The sequence below is a fragment of the Pituophis catenifer genome, unplaced genomic scaffold, assembly GCF_029215685.1.
Source record: "Pituophis catenifer annectens isolate HBS135680 unplaced genomic scaffold, rPitCat1.0.hap2 SCAF_2, whole genome shotgun sequence".
Classification (NCBI taxonomy): Eukaryota; Metazoa; Chordata; class Lepidosauria; order Squamata; family Colubridae; genus Pituophis; species Pituophis catenifer.
This window is the reverse complement of record NW_027256882.1, coordinates 11,764,838-11,787,490: the sequence shown is the minus strand read 5'-3', so window position 1 is coordinate 11,787,490 and position 22,653 is coordinate 11,764,838. Positions and strand designations below refer to the sequence as shown.

Here is a 22,653-nt window from a genome sequence, read left to right as displayed (position 1 = left end):
ATAATTGCATTTGGAAACCCAGTTAATCACACAGGGCACATCACAAGGACGTAACTGCCAGAGAAGGCTGTCTGATGGGACTCGAGACATGGGACATTCCACCCAGATGGCTCACCCTCCCATTTTCTTCAATGCTTCCTTTTCTTAAAGATGAATGAACATACCTACAGACCGAGAACCATTCCCCCCCCCCAAAAAAAAAAACCCAAAGGAGATCTTACTCATGGAAAGAATGCTGAAGCTCAGGTCCAGGTCTCTCAGCACTTCTCCTTTCTCAGATGAAAATTAAACCAAAATGTTCTTCCATGATGATATATTACCCATTCAGTCATGTCTGACTCTTGGCGATTCTATGGTTGCCAGGTAGATGTCCTTGTTTTTCCATATTTGTCTCATGTTCATCACTGCTGTGCGATCCAATGCAATCCGAAGTTTTATTTCTGGGCTGCATTCACTACTTTGAGCACAATGCGATCCTAAGAAAGTGAATTTTTCCATGCATTCTATCTCTTCACCATCAATTTTGAGATTTTATTTTGAGATTTCCATTCCTTTGGTAATATTCAAATATTTGGTAATATTCAAATAAGGGACGAAAAAAGGGTGCTCGAACCCTTTCACACCTCAGTTTGTGTCAACTTCCTTTTTTTTCTGATCCAAATAGGTGATGAATGGCAAATGGAGGGTTCTGGAAAAGAGGTAGCAGCACCTTTTCCAAAAGAAGAAAAAGAAGTTGTGAAAAGGTTGTTTGGAAAGGAAAGTTCTGAGGAAAACCAATTAAAAGGGAGGCTGGAGAAATGCTGTGCTGATATCAGTGTCTTCTTGGCTGAAGATGATCACCACGAAAAAGGAATGTGTCCATCGTGTGGAAAAATTCTTAGAGATAAATTGGAATTATGTGACTGTTCCAGTAGCCACACAGTAAAACAACAAAATAAAAGCAGGAAACGCTTCAGAAGGACTATTCCTCTTACCTTAAGTCAGGGCATAAAAGTTGGAGAAAAACCATATAAATGCCTAGAATGCGGAAAGAGCTTCAGAGACTCAAGTTATCTTACTTCCCATAAAAGAATCCACACAGGAGAGAAACCATATGAATGCAAGGAATGTGGAAAGAGATTCCATTTTGCCACAAGCCTCACTTCCCATAATAGGAGTCACACAGGTGAGAAACCTTATGAATGCCAGGACTGTGGAAAACGCTTCACTATCTCTGGTTCTCTCATTTACCATAAAAGGATCCACACCGGAGAGAAACCATATAAATGCCAGGAATGTGGAAAATGCTTCACTATGTCAGGTTCCCTCACTTCTCATAAAAGAATCCATACTGGAGAAAAGCCGTATCAATGCCAGGAATGTGGGAAGAGTTTCAGATCTTCAAGTTTTCTTACTTCTCATAAAAGGTTCCACACAGAGGAGAAACCATATAAATGTACAGAGTGTGGAAAGTGCTTCACCAATTCAGGTTCCCTCACTTGCCATAAAAGAATCCACACTGGGGAGAAACCATACCATTGCAAGAACTGCGGAAAGAGCTTCAGACAAAAATATCATTATACTGTACATTACAGAATCCATACTGGGGAGAAACCATATAAATGTCTGGAATGTGAAAAGAGTTTCCGTTCTGCAAAACATCTTATTTCCCATAAAAGAATTCACACAGGGGAAAAACCATATAAATGCCAGGAGTGTGGAAAGAGCTTCAACGATTATCAAGACCTTATTGCTCATAACAGGATCCACACAGGAGAGAAACCATATAAGTGTATGGAGTGCGGAAAGAGCTTCCGTTCTAAAAAACACCTTACTTATCATAAAAGGATCCACACAGGAGATAAACCACATAAGTGTATGGAGTGTGGAAAGAGCTTCCGTTCTGTGAAACACCTAACTTACCATACAAGGATTCATACAGGGGAGAAACCATATAAATGCCAGGAGTGTGGAAAATGCTTCACTATGCCAGGGTCCCTCACTTCCCATAAAAGGATTCATAGTGGGGAAAAGCCATATAAATGTACAGAGTGTGGAAAGTGTTTCATAGGTTCAAGTTTTCTGACTTCCCATAAAAGGTTCCACACTGAGGAGAAACCATATAAATGCACCGAGTGTGGAAAGTGCTTCACTTATTCAGGTTCTCTCACTTCCCATAAAAAGATCCACACTGGGGAGAAACCATACGAGTGCAGGGAATGTGGAAAGAACTTCAGTCAAAAATATAATTATACTGTACATAACAGAATCCACACCGGAGAGAAACCATATATATGCACAGTATGTGGAAAGAGCTTCCGCAAGAGTATCAATCTTAATTCCCATAAAAGGATACACACTGGGGAGAAACCTTATAAATGTATGGAGTGCGGAAAAGGTTTCATAAGCAGCAGTACGCTTAGTCACCACAGGAGGATCCACACAGGGGAGAAATCATACAAATGCGATGAATGTGGAAAATGCTTCTCTAATTCAAGTTCCCTTGTTTCCCACAAAAGGATCCACACAGGGGAAAAACGATACAAATGCGATGAATGTGGGAAATGCTTCACTAATTCAAGTTCCCTGACTTCCCATAAAAGAATCCACACAGGGGAGAAACCATATAAGTGTGTGGAATGCAAAAAGAGTTTCACAACCAGCAGTCACCTCAGTCGTCACAAGAGGATCCACACAGGGGAGAAACCATATAAATGCAGTGACTGTGGAAAATGCTTCAGACAAATTAGTGCACTTAATACCCATAGAAAGATTCACTCAGGAGAGAAATCAGGTAAGCGTGTAGACCGTGGGAAGAGTTTCCGTAATAGCAGAAGCGTCATATGATTCTATTATAAAACCATAGAAATGTATGGAATGTGGAAATGGCTATAGTAAGAACCCCAATTTGCTTCTGATAGTTTACACAGAGAGAAACCATCTAAGTTTGCTAATTGTGGAAAGAGTTTCTGCGGTAGCAGAATTGTTCTTTCTCAGAAATGCATCCATCCCGGAGAGAATCCATATAAATGCCCGGAGCATGGAAAAAAGTTCAGAATGAGCAGTTGCCACAAGAGAATCCACATTGGTGAGAAATTATAAATGTATGATGTGTGGAAAGGGATTTGCTGTCCCAAAGGTGCTTTTTCAAGAGGCAACTGGACTTTGGGTTTTTTTGGAAGATGTTTCGCTTTTCATCCAAGAAGCTTCTTCAGCTCTGAAGAGCTTCTTGGATGAGAAGCGAACCGTCTTCAAAGGAAAAAAAACAACAACAAAGTCCAGTTGCCTCTTGAAAAAAGCACCTTTGGGACAATCATGACCTGGATGACTGAGAATTTCCATAGACAAAGCGATTTGCTCAATCTCAGTCCTTTTATGGGCATAGGAAAATTAATTCATGAGAAACCGTTAAAAGTAATAGAACTACCTAAATGTATTGTGTGACAAAAATTTTGGAGACTCTAGGTAGTCTGCAATTATCGCAATTGAAACTGACAACTCCAGCACTAAACAACACTTGTCACCAAGCGAAGTATCGTGTCTGTGCTGGACTGATGTCAGTCACTCCACTGTGGTGGTGAAGCAAATAAAGGTGGGTTAAGTATGACATCACACGATCATGTCTTTCGATTTACTGCCAGCTTCCCATTGACTCTGCTTCTCAGAAGCTGGCTGTGAAGCTGGCTGCATTTGACCACAAGAATGATGCAACAGCCCTACATTCAAGAACTGGTTGCAAATGTACTTTTTCAGCATTGTCATTACTTTGAACAGTTGCTTGCACTCAGCAAGAGAAAACAACTTGCATAACACTCATGCTATCCCTGTTGTACAGACTACTCAGTACAAGGGCTGTTGGTGGTGTTACTCTTCCTTGCTGTCTTGGGATGAAGAAAACACCATGCTGATGGTTCCAAGGCAACCTTGGTTTTGCTGTTACCATGTAACTAACTAAATAAATAAACTTTACTAAATAAAGATATATCTTTTGATCTTTCTTTCTTTCTTTCTTTCTTTCTTTCTTTCTTTCTTTCTTTCTTTCTTTCTTTCTTTCTTTCTTTCTTTCTTTCTTTCTTTCTTTCTAAGACTAGTCTCCATAATTCTTATAAGTATCATTCTCCTAACTCTCCTTCTATCTCTCTAAATGCACTTTTAACACATGCAGAGAGGCAGGTGAGGAATATCACAGTTACAAAGAAGATGAAAGCTTTTCTTCCATAGGCTCCAAATAAAATTCTCCATGTAATTTATGGAGCCATGGTTGTATCCCGAGTTTGGGTTGAAGTTCAGCCCCATAGGGATGTAATTCAAAGCAGAGATTCACTGATTGAGAAGAATAAACTATTACTGATTGGTCCAAGGTACAGTATTTTTTGGACTATAAGACGCACTGGTGTATAAGATACACAAAGATTTCGAAGAGGTAAGTAAGAAAAAGTTTTTTGCTCTCCTCAGCCCCCAAGAGCACTCTGCAGGCCTCCCAAACCCTCTGTGTGCCCCGTTTCCCCCCCCGTTTTTGCAAAAAATGGGCGCGCAGAGGATTTGGGAGGCCTGCAGAGTGCTCCTGGGGGCTGGGCAAAAACAGCCATTTTTGCAAAAAAAAAAAAAAAAAAAAAAAAAAGCTGTCAGGATAAATGTCTAATCCTCCCAGGCAGGGGCTGGCACCTCCCCATATCCCATCATACCCCCTTACCTCAGACTCCTCCCCTGGTGTATAAAAGAGTCCTACACATGGACATCCAGTTGTTCCAGAAGTGTACCTGCAAAGGCAAGACAGAGGTCAGTGACCTTTACCCTGAATGGGCCTAGGACCACTCCAGGCCTAAAATAAAGAATTGATGAAGAGATTCCACTGTCTCCTGTGAGTTATTGGGTTAGATCCATCCAGCATTAACAAAAGCATTCTGCAGGCCTCCCAAACTCTCTGTGTACCCTGTTTTTGTGAAAAATGGGACGAGTGGGGCAGGGCTTTGAGAGGCCAAAAATGGCTGTATTCAGTGTATAAGCTGCACCATTTTCACCCTCTTAGGGGCGGAAAAAGTGTGTCATATACTCCAAAAAATACGGTAAATTTTCACTAATTAGAAAAGTAGCTTGTGGTGAAAAATGACATGGTACCTCAGGAGTTCTAGTTTTGGTTTGTTGCTGCCCTCATAAACATCCTTTTATTTATAATCTGCAGAGAAATTTAATAAGGCATCCAGGAAAGGGAACAATTCATGAAGGATTGGTTGGATGCATGACAAAAACATGTATTTCAAGATAAATATAAAACGCATCAAGAATTTAAAATTGTCCAAGTAGTGGGAAGTATTTGATCAAGAGCGTCATGCTCCTAAATCTCCAAGGAGAAGCTAGTCTTTGGATTTGTCTCTCAGAAGGCTCCATCTTGTCAGGTAGAGATGGGTTCCTTCTAATAGAGCAGAGTCCTCAGAAGTTTACTAACTCTCTTGCTTCTGAGAGTTTTATTTATGATGTTTATATGCTGCCACAGTGCACAAGCACTTGTGGTAATGTACAATTAAAACCAGATAGTATTGATACCCTTTCCTCAAGAATAATTTGTTCAAGGGGATGATACAGTGGTGAAATTCAATTTTTTTTTACTATTGATTCTATGGGCGTGGCTTGGTGCGCGTGGCAGGGGAAGGATACTGTAAGATCTCCATTCCCATCCCACTCCAGGGGAAGGATACTGTAAAATCTCCATTCCCACCCCACTCTGGGGCCAGCCAGAGGTGGTATTTGCCAGTTCTCAGAGCTACTCAAAATTTCCACTACCGGTTCTCCAGAACTGCTCAAAATTTCTGCTACCGGTTCTCCAGAACCTGTCAGAACCTGCTGGATTTCACCCCCGGGATGATAGCAGTGTTCCAATACCTAAGGGGCTGTCACAGAGAGGAGGGCTTAATCTATTTTCCAAAGCACCTGGAGGCCAGACAGGAAACAATGGATGGAAACTGATCAACGTAAAAATAAAGAGAAATTTTCTGATCGCGAGAACAATCAGCCAGTGGAACAGCTTGCCTTCACAAGTGGCGGGCGCTTCATCACTGGAGGCTTTCAAGAAGAAACTGGACAAGCCACTTGTCAGAAATGGTATAGGCAGGGTGTTAGGAAATTGTTATTACCCAACTGGTTGGTCAAGATCTGTTTTATTCTATTTTTCTACAACTGGTAAGAAGACTTTATATTGGAAAATATCCCTGGACTGATCTTTATCTCACTTTATATGTGTATGACTTGGAATGTTCTTGGATTATGGTTTTGCTTTTTCCCTAAAAGTAAAATATTATCAAAACCGAGTTTGTTTGTATGTGAACTATTATCCACAATCATTCTCAGTCGCTTTGCTTTCGTACATAAACTCAAAAGGGTACTCTGCTCAATAAGCCACAACATTGGTTATGAGACATTTAATAAAGAATTGCAATATTTAATTGTGAATATTTTAACAGCGGCTAGAATTGCATTTGCAAAAAATTGGAAAGGAGAGAAGATAATTACTGATGAAGAAATTATTAAGAAAATGTTGGATTGTGCTGAAATGAGTAGATTGACATTTGAACTATAAGATAAACAGTATTATCTGATATGGGAGCTATTTTATCAATGGATAGATAACAAAGCATGGAGATGAAATATATATGAAATGAAATTTGGATGAAATGTTTCGACACTTGTTTTTTGTTAGAAGCAAGAACATTTGTCATATAATGAGATTCTGAAAATTTTGAGAGCACGAAAATGATTTTAACCGATCGAAAATACCGTCTGTAATTGTTTGGAAGGATGATGTTTTTATGTTGTTTTTATTTAAAAAATAAAAAAAAAATTGCAAAAAAAAAAAAAGAATATCCTTAACAAGAGCCTTGATAGTACAGGGGTTTAGTGCACCCTGTTATTAACACAGCTGCCTGCAATTTCTGCTGGTTCGAATCTCTCCAAGGCTCAAGGTTGACTCAGCCTTCCATCCTTTCTAAGGTAGGTGAAATGAGGACCCAGTTTGTGGGGGCAATAAGCTGACTTTGTATAAAATATACAAAAGTATGAAGGCTATTGCTTAACGCATTGTAAGCCACCCTGAGTCTCCCGAGAAGGGCGGCATATAAATCAACTTAAAAAAAAAACAAAAAACACAGGGTCTCCTGGCTTGAGCAAAAAGGGTTGGCCTCGATGACCTGCAAAGTCCCTTCCAACTTTGTTGTTCTGTTATTGTTCCTCTCCAGATGATCACTTTGGGCGCCCTTCTCTTCCCTTAAACTTTCCAGGATTAGAAGCAGGGGCATCTTGCCAAGAACCTCCTGCTTTCTCAGGTCAACAGGATTTTTTTTTTAAAAAAAACCAAAAACCTTGCAAGGGAAAGACCGGAGGTGCCCGAGTGGGGCTCTCTCCAGGAAGAACCATTCTCTGCTAGCAATATGTAAAGCCCCCCCCCCCCAGCAGAGGTCCTTCCGGGGAAGGGAGGTGCAAGCGAGCCAATTGCAGCCGCGGCGCCTCGGCTGGGGGAAAAGCGTTTGCCGGCGGTGCTGTCGAGGGAGGCGGATCCTGGAAGCTGCCCTGCGCGCTTTATTTGAAGACCGGAGTCCGGACGAAGGGACACAGAGAGCCTCTGTGCCGGTCTTGGAAACGCGAGCCTTCCCTGCTGCTTCTTTGAGTCGCTCATCCGATTGTTCCCACGGCCATCTCCTGGTGCAGATTATTTCGCTGGCCGTGCCTCTCTGTGCCTGTTAGTGTGTGTGTGTCTTGTGTGTGGTTTCAGGACAAGAGTTAAATGGCTGCTGAAGGGGCCGGAGGAAACGTGGGCGATGGCTGTTTGGAGCTGCTGTTTGGAGGAATCGCGCAGGAGGATCCTTTTCAGAAGAGGCTATCGGGTAAAATTGGGTGCTTCCGATGCTCCGTTAATCCTCACGAGGGACTTTGCCCGTTTTTTTTAAACTTATTTTTAGGTGTTTTTTTTTAAAAAAAAAATAATTTTACCGTGTTTTTGATATCCCCACTTGAGAAAGTCTCCTGCGGTGTGCAGTTAAAAAGGGATCAGCCTTTCTCCTTGGATGTTTCAAAGGGCTAGTGTCTATGGCAGGAGTCTTCAACCTTGGCAACTTTAAGCCTGGCGGACTTCAACTCCCAGAATCCCCCAGCCAGCTTTGCTGGCTGGGGGATTCTGGGAGTTGAAGTCCGCCAGGCTTAAAGTTGCCAAGGTTGGAGACCCCTGGTCTATGGCAGGGGTGGGCAACTGTGGCCCTTTTAAAATCTGTGGACTTCAACTCCCAGAATTCCTGAGATAGCCAAGCTGGCTGGGGGATTCTGGGAGTTGAAGTCCGCCAGGCTTAAAGTTGCCAAGGTTGGAGACCCCTGGTCTATGGCAAGGGTGGGCAACTGTAGCCCTTTTACAACCTGTGGACTTCAACTCCCAGAATTCCTGAGATAGCCAAGCTGGCTGGGGGATTCTGGGAGTTGAAGTCCGCCAGGCTTAAAGTTGCCAAGGTTGGAGACCCCTGGTCTATGGCAAGGGTGGGCAACTGTAGCCCTTTTACAACCTGTGGACTTCAACTCCCAGAATTCCTGAGATAGCCAAGCTGGCTGGGGGATTCTGGGAGTTGAAGTCCGCCAGGCTTAAAGTTGCCAAGGTTGGAGACCCCTGGTCTATGGCAAGGGTGGGCAACTGTAGCCCTTTTACAACCTGTGGACTTCAACTCCCAGAATTCCTGAAACAGCTCAGGAATTCTGGGAGTTGAAGTCCACAGGTCATAAAGGGGCCATATTTGCCCACCCCTGGTCTATGGAGATTCTCAGTCATCCAGGTCATTGTTGTCCCAAAGGTGCTTTTTTTCAAGAGGTGAGAAAGTCCAATTGTCCCTTGAAAAAAGCATCTTTGGGGCAAAGGGCAAGTCCTACTGAGAAAAAAATATTTGGGGGGGGGGGCATGTTTCCTGATTATCTGACCAGAAGGGGGAACATTCAGCAGCACATCACCGTGGGATTTGAGATGGAAGAGATTGCAGTCAAACTCTGTGCTGCTTTATTGTATAAATTCCCCACTTCAGACTGTGTACTGATCCCTATTTGGTGTCAGAGGAGACCCATAAAGGCTGAATATATTACTGTACAGCAGAGGTCTTCAAACTTGGCAGCTTTAAGATTTGTGGACTTCAACTCCCAGAATACTCCAGCCAATTCTCTCTGGCTGGAGAATTCTGGGAGTTGAAGTCCACAAGTCTTAAAGCTGCCAAGTTTGAAGACCTCTGCTGTACAGTAATCTAATGAGCTAACAAGGATAAGGATCACTTTGCCTAAGAAAACCTCTCCAGCCTGTTGGAAAAAATGTCTATCTGAGTTCAGTTCCAAGTGGGGAGAAAGATACTGGAAACATGGAGGATGCTTGGAAGGATGGTTTAATGGTGGATAGGACCACATGGGTTTTTTGGGTCCTGTGCAAATAAGCACGGGGGTGGGGGGGGGGAGAGAGATTTATACTCTCTCTTGGGCTTTGAATTTGAACTTCCTGTTCCTGTGGCAAGGGCATGTATTCTAATTGGTTGTCAGACTCCCAGGGGGCTATGCAGGGATAACTTTGTAGGCTGTCTTGAATCCCAGGCTTGGTTGAACCTTGCTGGGTGATGCCATGTGGTGAGATGGGTAGAGAGCTAATCCTATTACATCCTGAGGGTGAACGTCTTTTGTTTGTAAATAAGCTGGCCCATCCTTTTGTCTTGTAGATAGATTGGCACCAAAATATCTGCTGGGGGGACGGGGAGCTGAGGCTCTGAGTTTATGTCTTTAGAAACATGTTTCTCCTTTAGGGAAAATATAATATTCTGCCTTTTTAATATTTCCTAGAATATTTCATTCTTCTAGGAGATGGGTGGGTGCTAACCTCCTATAAGACTTCCAAAAATGTAGCAGTTTGAGGCCAAACAACAGAAAATCATAAATGGGTCACAGTGTTTGACAAATGCATAAATGACAACTCAAGGACCAGTTTCTAGAACCAGGAATTTGATCCCTTGAATTTGCTCTAGGTGTGCTGAATAATTGAAATCAAAGTTAATAATAACCAAGGAGAATATGGGTTATTGGGGAGGGGAATTTGTGGCTAAGAGGTATTGCTTTCATTTAGATAAACAAGATCCCTAGTGTAGGAAGTTAGCACCCACCCCTCTCCTAGAAGAATTAAATATTCTAGGAAATATTAAAAAGGCAGAATATTATAATTCTCTGGATGAGAAATGGAAAAACATGGGTTTTTTTAGACAAGAAGCAGACTCACTCTTAATAGCCCCTACCCTCCTCAATAGCCCACAGCAGATGTCAGCACTTAAGAGATAAAGAGATGGCTAGTTCTATTCATAAGCAAATACCCTCACCCAAGATCCAACATAGGTAGGATTAGACCTCAGCCATAATAGGAATTGCCCAAAACCCCTTCATTACATCACCCAGCAAGATTCAACCAAGCCTGGGACTCAAGACAACCTACAAACTTACCCCTGCATTGCCCCATGGGAGTCTGACAACCAATCAGAATACATTTCTTACACAGGAACAGGAAGGCCCAAGAGAGGGTATAAAAATCTCTTCCCCCCCTCCCCCCCATATGCTCAGTTGTCCAGGACCTCAAACCATGTAGTCCTGTCCACCATTAAACCATCTTTCCAAACAGCCTCCATGTGTCCATCTCCCCACCTGGAACTGAACCCAGATGGACATTTCTTCCAACACTAGAGTTATTTTTTACCTTGTTCCCTATTCAGGGGGGAAACCTCACCTCTTATTCTGTTCCTTGTGCGGTTCAGTAAACTTAGCTCCAGCAGATTGTTGCTCTCCGCTCAAAAATTGGGTTGGGGGAGAGACCTAAAGCACATAATGCGCCTCTCTGCTGTCTAGTTCTGAAGGTGGTTATCCACTATCGAGACAAACACAAGTTTTCTCCAATGGTCTCAATCCAAAATTAAAGGTCTCCAGATGATCCTTGGTTGTAGAGACACATACTCCTTCCACGACTTCACTTAGCCCAATTCTCATCCACATGACAAAAATTATTTAATTTCACAACATATAGAATTATAGACAAATCATTTAACCATAGTTTCAACTGGGAAAATGTGACCATCCTAGACCAGGCCAAGTCCAAAAATGCCAGGGAATTTCTAGAAGCCTGGTACTCTGACAAATCAGCCATCACATAAAACATTAACACATCTATAGACTATGCAAAAGAGGCAATCAACCAACTCAAAAGAAAACAAAAGACTCTTCACCAGTAAACAGCACCCAGATCAGCATAGATTAACTCCAAGGTTAACTTCAGACAACAATCAAGTAAGCAATACCCCAATCTAGAAACTGCCAAAGAGCCATCAGTAAACAGCCCAACCAAAGAATCTCTAAGATTGCCCCCACACATACACAGACAGACAAAACTACCAGAATATAAACTGACAACAGACAGCACTCCTGACTAGCACAGATGAAGTTGCCTAGTTTGAGTCACAAAATGTCTGTGAGAAAACAATCAAGCTCAGAGAGCACCAAGGACCCTTCATTTCAATCCTGAGCTACAAATATTCTCCGTTATTGGTACCAATCCCTATCCCTGGCTTCCATTACCACCCAGCTTTTACACAAAACTCATCAGTCTGAGTGTTTGTATAACAAACAGTTCCTCTGCTTTTTTTCTCACTCTCAGAAACCGGAGCAACATCGATGGTATCTTCTGGAACATCTATTGTCTTTGGTGGAGCAATAGCAATGCTTGTACTTCCAAGGAAGGTAGGAAAAATCTTTACTTCTTCAAACTGCAGATATCATTCTGTAGGAAGTTAGTACCCACCCCTTTCCTAGAAAAATGAAATATTTTGGGAAATATTAAAAAGGCAGAATATTATGTTTCCCTGGATGAGAAATAGAAAAGCATGTTTTAAAGACAAAGCAGCTCCCACCTTCCTACCCCTCGCCCTTTGTTAATGGGCCAGAGGCAGAAACCCAATCCTTTGTCAAAGGGCCATCATCTGCAACACAATGGGGCCCATCTAGGACAGAAACTCACCACATGGCACCTGGGAAGATTACATCAGCCAGCAAGGCTAGCTAAGACCCCCACCCCCTGGGAGTCTGACAACCAATCAGGATACCCTTTCTGGGCCCCAGGAAGTTCAAAGCCAGAGAGGGCATAAAACCCAGGGACTCGCTGACTCTCAGCCCCTTTTCTGTTCAGGAACTCAAACCATGTGATCCTGTCCACCATTAAACCATCTTTCCAAGCAGTCTCCATGTTTCCAGTGTCTTTTTCCCCACTTGGAGCAGAACCCAGAAGGATATTTCTTCCTACAATTCAGTATGATCCAGCTCTCTCCTAAATAGGTGGGGGAGGGGGCTGTCTACATGAGCAGCTCCCTGGCATTGTGATAGGAAGTCCCATAGTGCCGCATGCATGCGGGTAATAATTTCAAAAGGAACCATCTTGCAATGCAAAGCCACCCTGTTCCCCATTGAAGGCTGAATGGACTGTACTTGGTAATTATCTCACCTCTGCAATTCATGACAATGTATTGGACCAACCCAATGATGCCCTTGATGTGATGTCCTGGTGCCTGGAGGCCGTGCGGATCTGGATGGGGAGAAACAAGCTCAGACTCAACCCTTCCAAGACCGAGTGGCTGTGGTTCCTGGCGTCCCGGTATAGTCATCGCTGACTATTGGGGGCGAGATCTTGGCCCCCTCAGAGAGGGCTTGCAACTTGGGTGTTCTCCTGGATGCACGGCTGTCTTTGGAAGATCATATGACGGCCGTGGCTAGGGGAGCTTTTTATCAGGTTCGCCTGATACGCCAGTTGCATCCCTTTCTGGACTGGGATGCCCTGTGCACGGTCACTCATGCCCTTGTCACGTCCCGTCTGGACTACTGTAACGCTCTCTACATGGGGCTCCCCTTGAAGAGAACTCGGAGGCTCCAACTGGTCCAGAATGCGGCCGCGCGGGGGATTATGGGGGCGACATGACGCACCCATGTAACACCTCTCCTGCGCGAGCTGCACTGGCTCCCGGTGGTCTTCTGGGTGCGATTCAAGGTGTTGGTTACCACCTTTAAAGCGCTCCATGGCTTAGGACCGGGGTATATACGAGATCGCCTTCTGCCACCAATAGCCTCCCACTGGCCAATACACTCCCACAGAGAGGGGCTCCTCAGGGTGCCGTCGGCCAAACAATGTTGACTGGTGACACCCAGGGGGAGAGCCTTCTCTCTGGGGGCACCAGCCCTTTGGAATGAGCTGCCCCTAGAGGTTCGTATGATTCCTGACCTGTGTACCTTTCGCCGCACTCTGAAGACTCTTTTATTCCAACAAGCCGGGCTGGCCTAATAGGAATTTTAAATTGGGTGTCTGTTAGCTTTTAATTTTGTGGGCCAAATTTTTATATATTTGTTTTTAAACTGTTTTTAAAATTTGTAAGTGTATATGTGTTTTAAGATGGCTGTACGCCGCCCTGAGTCCTTCAGGAGAAGGGCGGTATAGAAGTGTAATAAAATCTAGATCTAAATATTATTGGAGCTGTGGTGACACAGTGGTTAGAATGCAGTATTGCAGGATAAAATTAAGATATTTACTCAAAACTACTTTTGGTATATTCTCTTAGACTAGAGGTATCAAACTCAATTTCATTGAGGGTTGTGTTTGACCTCGGGGGGGGGGGGGGGTTGGCCAGCTCAACGTCACTCCTTTCTGGGACACCTGTGGCGGCCCGAATGATCTGCCAGCGAAAACAGGCTCCAGAGTTCCGTTTTCAGTTGCCACAGCCTCCTGCAACCCTCTGCCATTGAAAAGGGAGCTCGGGGGGGGGGGGGAAATAAGTTGCTTCTTTATCCTATTCGAAAAGCAGTATTTGTTCTTTAAAAATAAATTTTGCATTTAGATTATTCAAGTTATCCTTACGAAGAGGCATTCATAGTATATGTTGTTTCTATTTCAGAATTTCATCTCTTTTGAGGATGTAGCTGTGTTTTTCTCTATGGAGGAATGGGCCCTACTGGATTTGGAGCAAAAAAATTTGTATCAAGAGGTCATGCAGGAAAACGCAAGGAATTTGGCCTATTTAAGTAAGGGGCTCTGTTTTTCTGGAATGAAATTCTGGTGGAAGGTATTTTCTAGTGAGGCACAAACAGTATTTCCATTTTATGTGTATCATCTAATGTGTTCATTCTGGACATTTTTACTGCTGCTTTCCATTTATTTTATGCCATATGCTAAATAAATAAGCAAGCAGATGATTTTTTTAAAAGAGAAATAAGAAATCTTTTCCTATAATGGAGGAGAATGTCCTCATTTGCTGTTCTACTCCTAGTTTGCCTGTTTTTAGCTCAAACTTCATGTTACCTGTAGAATGAGGAGAGTGAGTGGTCCTCCCATACAGTTTTCAATTCTGTCTGTCCCACTTTATAGATAATTTTAGCTACTCGATTCCTTTTTATGTTTCCTGACTGTAATGACGGAAGCCCTCAGAGAGCATCACAAGAAAGTACCGTATTTTTTGGAGTATAAGACGCACTCTCCCCCTCCCCCAAAAGATGGTGAAAATTTGGGTGCGTCTTATACACCGAATGTAGCCAAAAATGCAGGGCACGGAGGAGGCAATGGTCTGTGGCAATCCCTGCAGCCTGGAACAGCTGATTGTGGGTATTCCACCCACCAATCAGCTGCTCATGCTGAATTAGGCTGCAATAATGTGCTGAAGCTGACCTGGCTGTTTGCTATTTGCTACAAGGACTGTCAGAGTTTACAGCAGCAATCACATCCAGAAAGCACACACAAGTAACTGATTTAGCAGGATTCAATAACTACTTTTTATATATAATATAAAATAAATATACAATACCAAAAGCAGGTTTTCCAACACAAGCGAAACACAAGCAGAGGAGAGGAGTTTCAGTTTTAGTTTCAGAGATCAGCACAGCATGCAGCTTTAGAACAGTTGACCTAAGCCAAGGCCAGGCTTCTTGCTGTCTCCTTCCTTGTTGCTGACACAGCAAATACTGTTTCAGTTTCCAAAGAGTCTCACACACTGACAGGACGCTAGCCAGATGAATACCGATGGATGCTGGTAGGCAGAGGCAAAAAATTTTTTTTTCTTATTTTCCTCTCCCAAAACTAACTAAACTTATGCTCTGAAAAATATGGTAAATGCTAGAGAATTGGGTTGTCTGATGCACTGAATTCTCAAGAGATGGGATCTTCCATCAACGTGACTCTCCCTCCCATTTTCTCCAAAGCTTCTTTTGTAAATTTTGCTTGTAAATGTGAGGATGACCAAGGATGAACAAACACCCATGAGAACCAGTTTTTTTTCCAAGGTAGCACTTCCTCATGGAGTGGAGGCTGATGTTCAGTTCCCAGGTGCAAGTCCGTCATTGATCCATCCTCATCAAGTCCATTTTCCCATCTACGTGATGTTTCTCTCTATTTATAACACTTATATACATGCTGGTCTTTCAATAAACTCTCCTGCTTCCTTGAAACTGAATCTGAAGGAGCAGCGGAGCTGATGGTGCTCACCCTGAAACTCAAAATGATCTGATCTGAAGGATTTCAAGTTTGCGTTCTGCATTATGGAGGGCAAGAGGACAATCTACGGCAAATCTTAACATCAACTCTATATCAAAGAGCTGGTGGGAGGTGGACAGAGTTTTGGTAATACTCAAATAAGGAATGCAACAATTGGTGCTAAATCATTTGTGTCAACTTTTCTTTGTTTCTCTTCCAAGCAGCTGATGAATGGGAAATGGAAGGTTCGAGCCAAGAAGAAGCATCTTTGTCAACAGCTAGAAATGAAGTTGCAGAAAGGATGTTTGGAAAGCAAAGCCTTAAGGAAGACCAGTTAAAAGGGGGGCTGGTTAAATGTTCTCCTTTTCAATATGCAGATACCAGTATCTTCTTCACTGAGGATGATAACCAAGAAAAAGAAGTTTGTACAGGGTGCGGAAAAATACTCCAAGATAAATTGAGATTGTGTGACTGTTGGAAGAGCTACACTTTAGAGAAACAAAAAGAGAGAAGGTAACACTCCAGAAGGACCTTTCCTCTTACCTTAAATCAGAGAGTACAAATTGAAGAAAAACTATATACCGTATTTTTCACTCCATAAGACACACTTTTCCCCCTCAAAAATGGGTGGAAATGTCTGTGCATCTTATGGAGCGAATATTGTGTCGCACACCATGAAGTGTATTAGCTCAGGGGTCCCCAACAATGGACCGCTGCCGGTCCTTTGGTGAATAGCAGCGGGCCGCGGCGGGGTCCTTTTACAGTAAGGGTGTCAAACTCAATTTCATTGAGGGCTGCATCAGAGTTGTGTTTGATCTTGGGGGACTGGGGGGTGCATGGTCAGTATGGGTGTGGCCAACTCAACATCACTCATCGAGGCTCCATTTTCGGTCGCGATGGCCTTCTACCACCCTCTGCCAGTGAAAACGGAGCCTGGGAGGGCTGCCCTCCTGAGCTCCGTTTTCACTGGTAGAGGGCTGCAGGAGGCTGTTACTGCCGAAAACGGAACCATGGAGGGCTGTGCGTGGTCCTCCCGAGCTCCGTTTTCTCTGGCAGAGGCACCATAGGCCAGTCCTTCGCTGTTTCCAAGGGCGGGCCCGCGGGCCAGATCTAAGCACCCTGCGGGCTGGATCTGGCCCACGGGCCTTGAGTTTAACACCCTGTTTTAACAGTGCTGAACTCCACCTCTTCTGTCTTCGTCATTGCCCGCCTCTTCTGTCTCTTTTCCGCAGTGTAGGAGTCAATAGGTAGAGCTGGCACATGAGAGGACACCTATCTGTGGTCCTCTCAGGCTCCGCCTCCTGCCCTTACTACACTGCTGCCCCATATTCAGCACTCCATATTCACAGTACTCTGATGGGGACACGTAATGTAAGGGGGCATTCTGATGGGAATGGGGATGCACGGGGGCATTTCAGAAACAAAATATGGTCGTATGAATAGTGCCTAAGAAAGTGTCCTCTAATAAAATGTCCCCTATTAAGGTAAAACCTTAAAACGTGTCCCCCATAATAGTGCGTCAGCAACAAATCCGCCCACATAACAGTATGTCCGCAGCAGATCCCCTTTAATAGTGCATCATTCCTTGATGTTCTCAGATACAGTGCTCTCATAACAATAAAGAACACATTACTGACAGTTCTTTCATTACTGTATTTTCTTGCAGAAAAAGACTAGCATATAAAATTCCTTTTAAACTGGAAGTAGTAAAATATGCTGAGGAACATGGAAACAGAGCAGCGGCGAGACGTTTTGGGCCACCTCCAACTGAAAAAATGATAAGAGAGTGGAGGAAACAGGTGGAGCAACTGCAAAACGTAAAAGATAAAAATAAGCACAATTTTCGTGGGCAAGCTGCAAAATGGCCACAGTTAGAAATGTACATGAAAGAGTGGATCACATGTCACTGGAATAATGGCTTCACGGTTTCTACAAAAATGATAATATATGAAGCCAAACGCATTGCTGAAGAGAAAGGCTTTCAGGATTTTACTGGATCACCGTCGTGGTGCTACAGATTTATGAGGCGATGTGGCCTTGCTTTGCGCACCAAAACTAGAATTGCGTAAAAAATGCCAAAATAATATGAATCTAAGATTCTGTCTTTTCATAAATTTGAAATTGATGCTAGGAAGAAAAATGATTTTGAAATTGGCCAGATTGGGTTTATGGATGAAGTCCCGCTAACCTTTGATGTGCCATCTAATAAGAGAGTTAACCTGAAAGGTGCCAAAACCATAACCGGGAAAACCTCAGGATATGAGAAAACACATTACATGGTTGTATTGTCCTGCTGTGCCACCGATGTTAATTTTCAAAAGGAAAAACTTTCCAAGAGAAGTGACTCCACAAGGAGTTGTTGTGCATATTCATGAGAAAGGACGGATAGATGAAAATGGAATGAGAGGATGGGTTGAAAAAGTGTGGTGAAAATGTCCTGGAGGGCTGTTGAAAAAAACCTGCTTTGTTAGTGCTCTATAAAAAGAGCTTTAAAGAAGTAAAGACTCATCTAGCTTTAATTCCTGGGGATCTTACCAGCCAGTTGCAACCCCTTGATGTTTCCATCAACAAAGCATTTAAAGTCTTTATGCAAGAAGAGTGGAACAAATGTATGGTTGCTGGTAATCATGATCTGACACCTACTGGATGAATGAAGGGGCCCACTATCACTCAAGTTTGTGAATGGGTTAAAACATCATGTGAAAACACTCGGTGAAGGACAAAATCCTTGGTGGTGCAGCGAACTAAAGTGCTGTTAAGTAGCACTTAGCTGCCAGCTGCCTGCAATTACTGCAAGTTCAAATCTCACCAGGCTCAAGGTTGACTCAGCCTTCCATCCTTCCGAGGTAGGTGAAATGAGGAACCGGATTGTTGGGGCAATAAACTGACTTTGTATAAAAAAGAACACCGTTTGGGGGGGGGGGGGGCAAAAGCCCTACTAAGCAGGTATATACAAAAGTATGAAGGCTAGTGCTTAACGCATTGTAAGCCGTCCTGAGACTCCGGAGAAGGGCGGCATATAAATCGAACCAATAAATAAATAAATAAAATTGTTGCACAGTCATTCAAAAAATCTGGCATTAGCAATGCCTTAGATGGAACTCAAGATAGTATCACATATGAAGATAGCAAAGAAAGTGATATCAGTGATTGTTAGCAACTGAGCTTCATAAATTCTGACACTAGCGATGATGAGTTCTTGGGGTTTCCAGAAAAGTAGAAGAGTGCTTGAACCTTAAAGTCTCTCCTCATTTGTTAGTGACAGTGATCATGGTTCTTAATACTGCTGTTGACTTTACATGGTTGAAATACAATTCTGCTATATTTTATTAAATATATTAGTACACCATTTGGTTCAGAATATTTTTTTTCTTGTTTTCCTCCTCTAAACCTAGATGCATCTTATGGTCAGGTGCGTCTTATAGTGCAAAAAATATGGTAAATGCCTGGAGTGCGGAAAAAGCTTCAGGGATTCGAATATATTTCCCATAAAAGGATCCACACAGGAAAAAAAGTGTACGAATGTAAGGAACGTGGAAAGAACTTCAGTTTTCCACAAAGCCTTGGTGCCCATAAAATGATCCATATTGGGGAGAAACCATATGAGTGCAAGACTTGAACATTGGGTGTAATCTAACAAAATGAAATTCAATGGTGAAAAAAGTAAGGTTCTACATTTAGGCAAGAAAAAGAAAATGCACAGGTACAGTATATGTCGTACCTTGCTCAATAGTAGTAACTGAGAGGGATCTTGGAGTCCTAGCGGACAACCATTTAAGCCAGCAGTGTGCAGCAGCTGCCAAAAAAGCCAACACAGTTCTACACTGCATAAACAGGGACAGAATCAAGATTGTGTGAAGTGTTAATATCACTTTATAATGCCTTGGTAAGGCCATACTTAGATTACTGCATTCAGTTTTGGTTGCCATGATGTAAAGATATGGAGACTCTAGAAAGAGTGCAGAGAAGAGCAACAAAGATGATTTGGGACTGAAGGCTAAAACATGAACAGTTACAGAAACTGGGTATGTCTAGTTTGATGAAAAGAAGGACTAGGGGTGACATGATAGCAGTCTTCCGATATCTCAGGGGCTGTCACAAAGAAGAGGGAGCCAAGTTATTCTCCAAAGCACCTGAGGGCAGGACAAGAAGCAATGGGTGGAAACTAATCAAGGAGAGAAGCAACTTAGAACTAAGAATTTTCCTGACAGTTAGAAAAATTAATCAGTGGAACAACTTGCCTCCAGATGTTGTGAATGGTCCAACACTGGAAGTTTAAAGAGGAGATTGGATAACCATTTGTATGAAGTGCTGTAGGATTTCCTGCCTAAGCAGGGAGTTGGACTAGAAGACCTCCAAGGTCCCTTCCAACTCTTATTCTGTAAATTCTGTAAGTATTGTGCAAAGAGCTTCAGACAAAAATATTATACTGAACATGAAAAGATCCACACGGGGGAAATTGTATCAATGCCAAGACTGGAAAGAGCTTCCATTCCACAAAATTCCTCACTTATCATAAAAGTATCCGCACATGGGAAAAACCATATGAATGCAAGGAATGTGGAAAGCTTCCATTTTCCAACCAGCCTGACGTCCCATAAAAGAATCCACACTGGGGAGAAACCATATAAATGTATGGAATGTGGGAAATGCTTCGCTACATGAGGCTACCTCACTTGCCACAACAGAATCCACACTGGGGAGAAACCATATTAGTGCCAGAACTGTGGAAAGAGCTTTAGACAAAAACATCATTATACTCTACATAAAAAGATCCACACAAGGGAGAAATCACATAAATGTCAGGAGTGTGAAAAGAGTTTCTATTCTGCAAAACAACTTATTTCCCATAAAAGGATCCACGCAGGGGAGAAACCCTATACATGCCAAAAATGTGGGGAAAATTTCTGCTCTTCAAGACACTTTACTTACCATAAAAGAATTCACGCAGGGGAGAAACCATACAAATGCAAGGAAGGTGGAAAGAGCTTCCATTTGGCAACCAGACTTATTTTCCATTGCAGAATCCACACTGGGGAAAACCCATCTAAGTGTATGGAACATGGGAAATGCTTCACTGCATCAGGTTCCCTCACTTTCCATAAAAGGATCCACACTGGGGAGAAGCCGTATAAATGCACAGAGTGCTGGGAATGCTTTGCTATGTCAAGTTCTCTCATTTGCCATAAAAGGATCCATACCGGGGAGAAACCATATCAATGCAAGAACAGAGCTTCAGACAAAAATCTAATTATACTGTACATGAAAGAATCCACATGGGAGTGAAACCATATCAATGCCAGGAGTGTGGAAAGAGCTACAGTGATTCTGAGGGCCCTTTTTTCCCACAAAGAAAGCCACACGGGTGAAAAACCATTTCAACGCCAACAATCTGGAAAGAGCTTCCGTTCTGCAAAACACCTTACTTCCCATAAAAGGATCCACACAGGGGAGAAACATTTGAATGTCAGGAATGTGGAAAATGCTTCATTCTGTCAGGTTCCCTCACTTACCATAAAAAGATCCACATCGGGGAAAAAACTATATAAAGGCAATAAGTGTGGAAACAGTTTCAGAGTTTCAAGTTCTCTGACTTTCCATAAAAGGCTTCATACCAAGGAGAAGCCATATAAATGTGCAGAATGTGAAAAGGTGTTCACTACACCAGCTTCCCTCATTCGCCATAAAAGGGTCCACACTGGGGAGGAACCATATCAATGTTTGGAATGCGGGAAAAGTTTTAGAACCAGCAATATGTTTAATCATCATGTTGTGGAAAAATTGAGACTGAACAACATTCCTGGGTCAGCCAGAGTCAGTTTATTGCGCAAGGATCAGAGCCAGATTGTACCTGAAACTTTGAACAACGGAAGAGCTCTGATAGACAGTTTATATATGTTTCCAAGACAAAGGATTCGGTGAGATCATGCATTTTCCATATATGGTTAACATAAGATCATGCATTTTCCATATATGGTTAAATATACTTTTTATATGATAATTGACACACTTCCTAATTACTAAACCATTAGTAAACCATTATTTTTAGTTTATAAGATTATCTTAGCTACACAACTTTTCCTTAAGTGCTTGTAGTTGCTAATGGGAGATTTACTGCTGTCCTTGGGTAATAAGAGGTAATAAGTGACTCTTTGTTTCCTGTGCCTGTCTTTGTGAGGCCCCTCAGATGTTTTCCATATGGCTGTCCTTCTGTGACAGCTAGGTCTCATCAGAAGATATATTACCACTTAATGGGGTTTAGCTGATTTTTAATATAATCTCCAAGCAAGCACTTTTCTATCTTATAATAATGTGAATAGAGAGAGTCCTTTAGAGTTCATGTAGCTGACTCTGTATGATTCCTATTTTATTCACATTAATCACAGGAATATCAACACAGGGGAGAAATAGAAGTGGAAAATGCTTCACTAATTCAAATTCCCTCACTTGCCATAAAGGGATCCGCACAGTGGACAAACCATATAAGATGTGGGGTCAGAGTGAGGAGGCAGGACGCGGCATGGTGCAGTAAAATAGTTTATTCCTTAGTTTTAAAGAGCACAGCAGCCACGGTGACAGCTCCTTTTAAACCCCCAGAGCTGCCCAGCGCTTCAGCCACTCGCACTGGCCCACTCTCCTGCCTTGGAGCCTGGGCCAATGAGGGGGAAGTCGTACGTCACGACTTCTCCCTCATTAATATTCAACACAATGGAATAGCTTGACTTCAAAAGTTGTGGGTGCTTCATCACTGGAAGCTTTGAAGAGATTGGACAGACATCTGCCAGAAATGGTATAGGGCCGTGATGGCGAACCTATGGCACGTGTGCCACAGGTGGCACGCAGAGCCATATCTGTGGGCACGCGAGCGTTGCCCTAACTTAGCTCCAGCGCACAAGAGCGCACAAGCCACCTGATTTTCGGGCTTTCCGATCCCATTGGAAGTCGGGAAACATGCCGTTTCCGGCCTTCAGAGGGCCTCTGGGAGGGAGGGGGAAGGCCGTTTTCTTCCTCCCCAGGCTCCAAGAAAACCTCTGGAGCCTGGGGAGGGTGAAAAACGGGCCTATTGGGGCCACCGTGCCAAAAGTGGGGGGAGCGCAGGGGAGGGTCGCGTGTGCATGCATGGGGGATGGGGTGTAATG

The 22,653-nt window shown here is 43.0% G+C and overlaps 2 protein-coding genes across 2 annotated transcripts in view; both read left to right on the top strand.

The window, feature by feature from the left end:
- Positions 1 to 3,138, top strand: part of LOC139309842 (uncharacterized) — a 44,323-nt gene extending 41,185 nt beyond the window's left edge. The window contains exon 12 of the mRNA XM_070934044.1: positions 665 to 3,138. Coding sequence (XP_070790145.1) covers positions 665 to 2,826 — 2,162 coding nt within the window. The 3' untranslated portion in view covers positions 2,827 to 3,138. The remainder of the gene's footprint in view (positions 1 to 664) is intronic.
- Positions 3,139 to 20,059: 16,921 nt separating this feature from the next.
- LOC139309841 (zinc finger protein 678-like) lies at positions 20,060 to 21,925 on the top strand. The gene is made up of 4 exons (XM_070934043.1): positions 20,060 to 20,170; positions 20,288 to 20,772; positions 20,872 to 21,432; positions 21,901 to 21,925. The coding sequence occupies exons 1-4, from the start codon at positions 20,060 to 20,062 to the stop codon at positions 21,923 to 21,925; spliced, it is 1,182 nt and encodes a 393-aa protein (XP_070790144.1).
- The last annotated feature ends 728 nt before the right edge of the window (positions 21,926 to 22,653 follow it).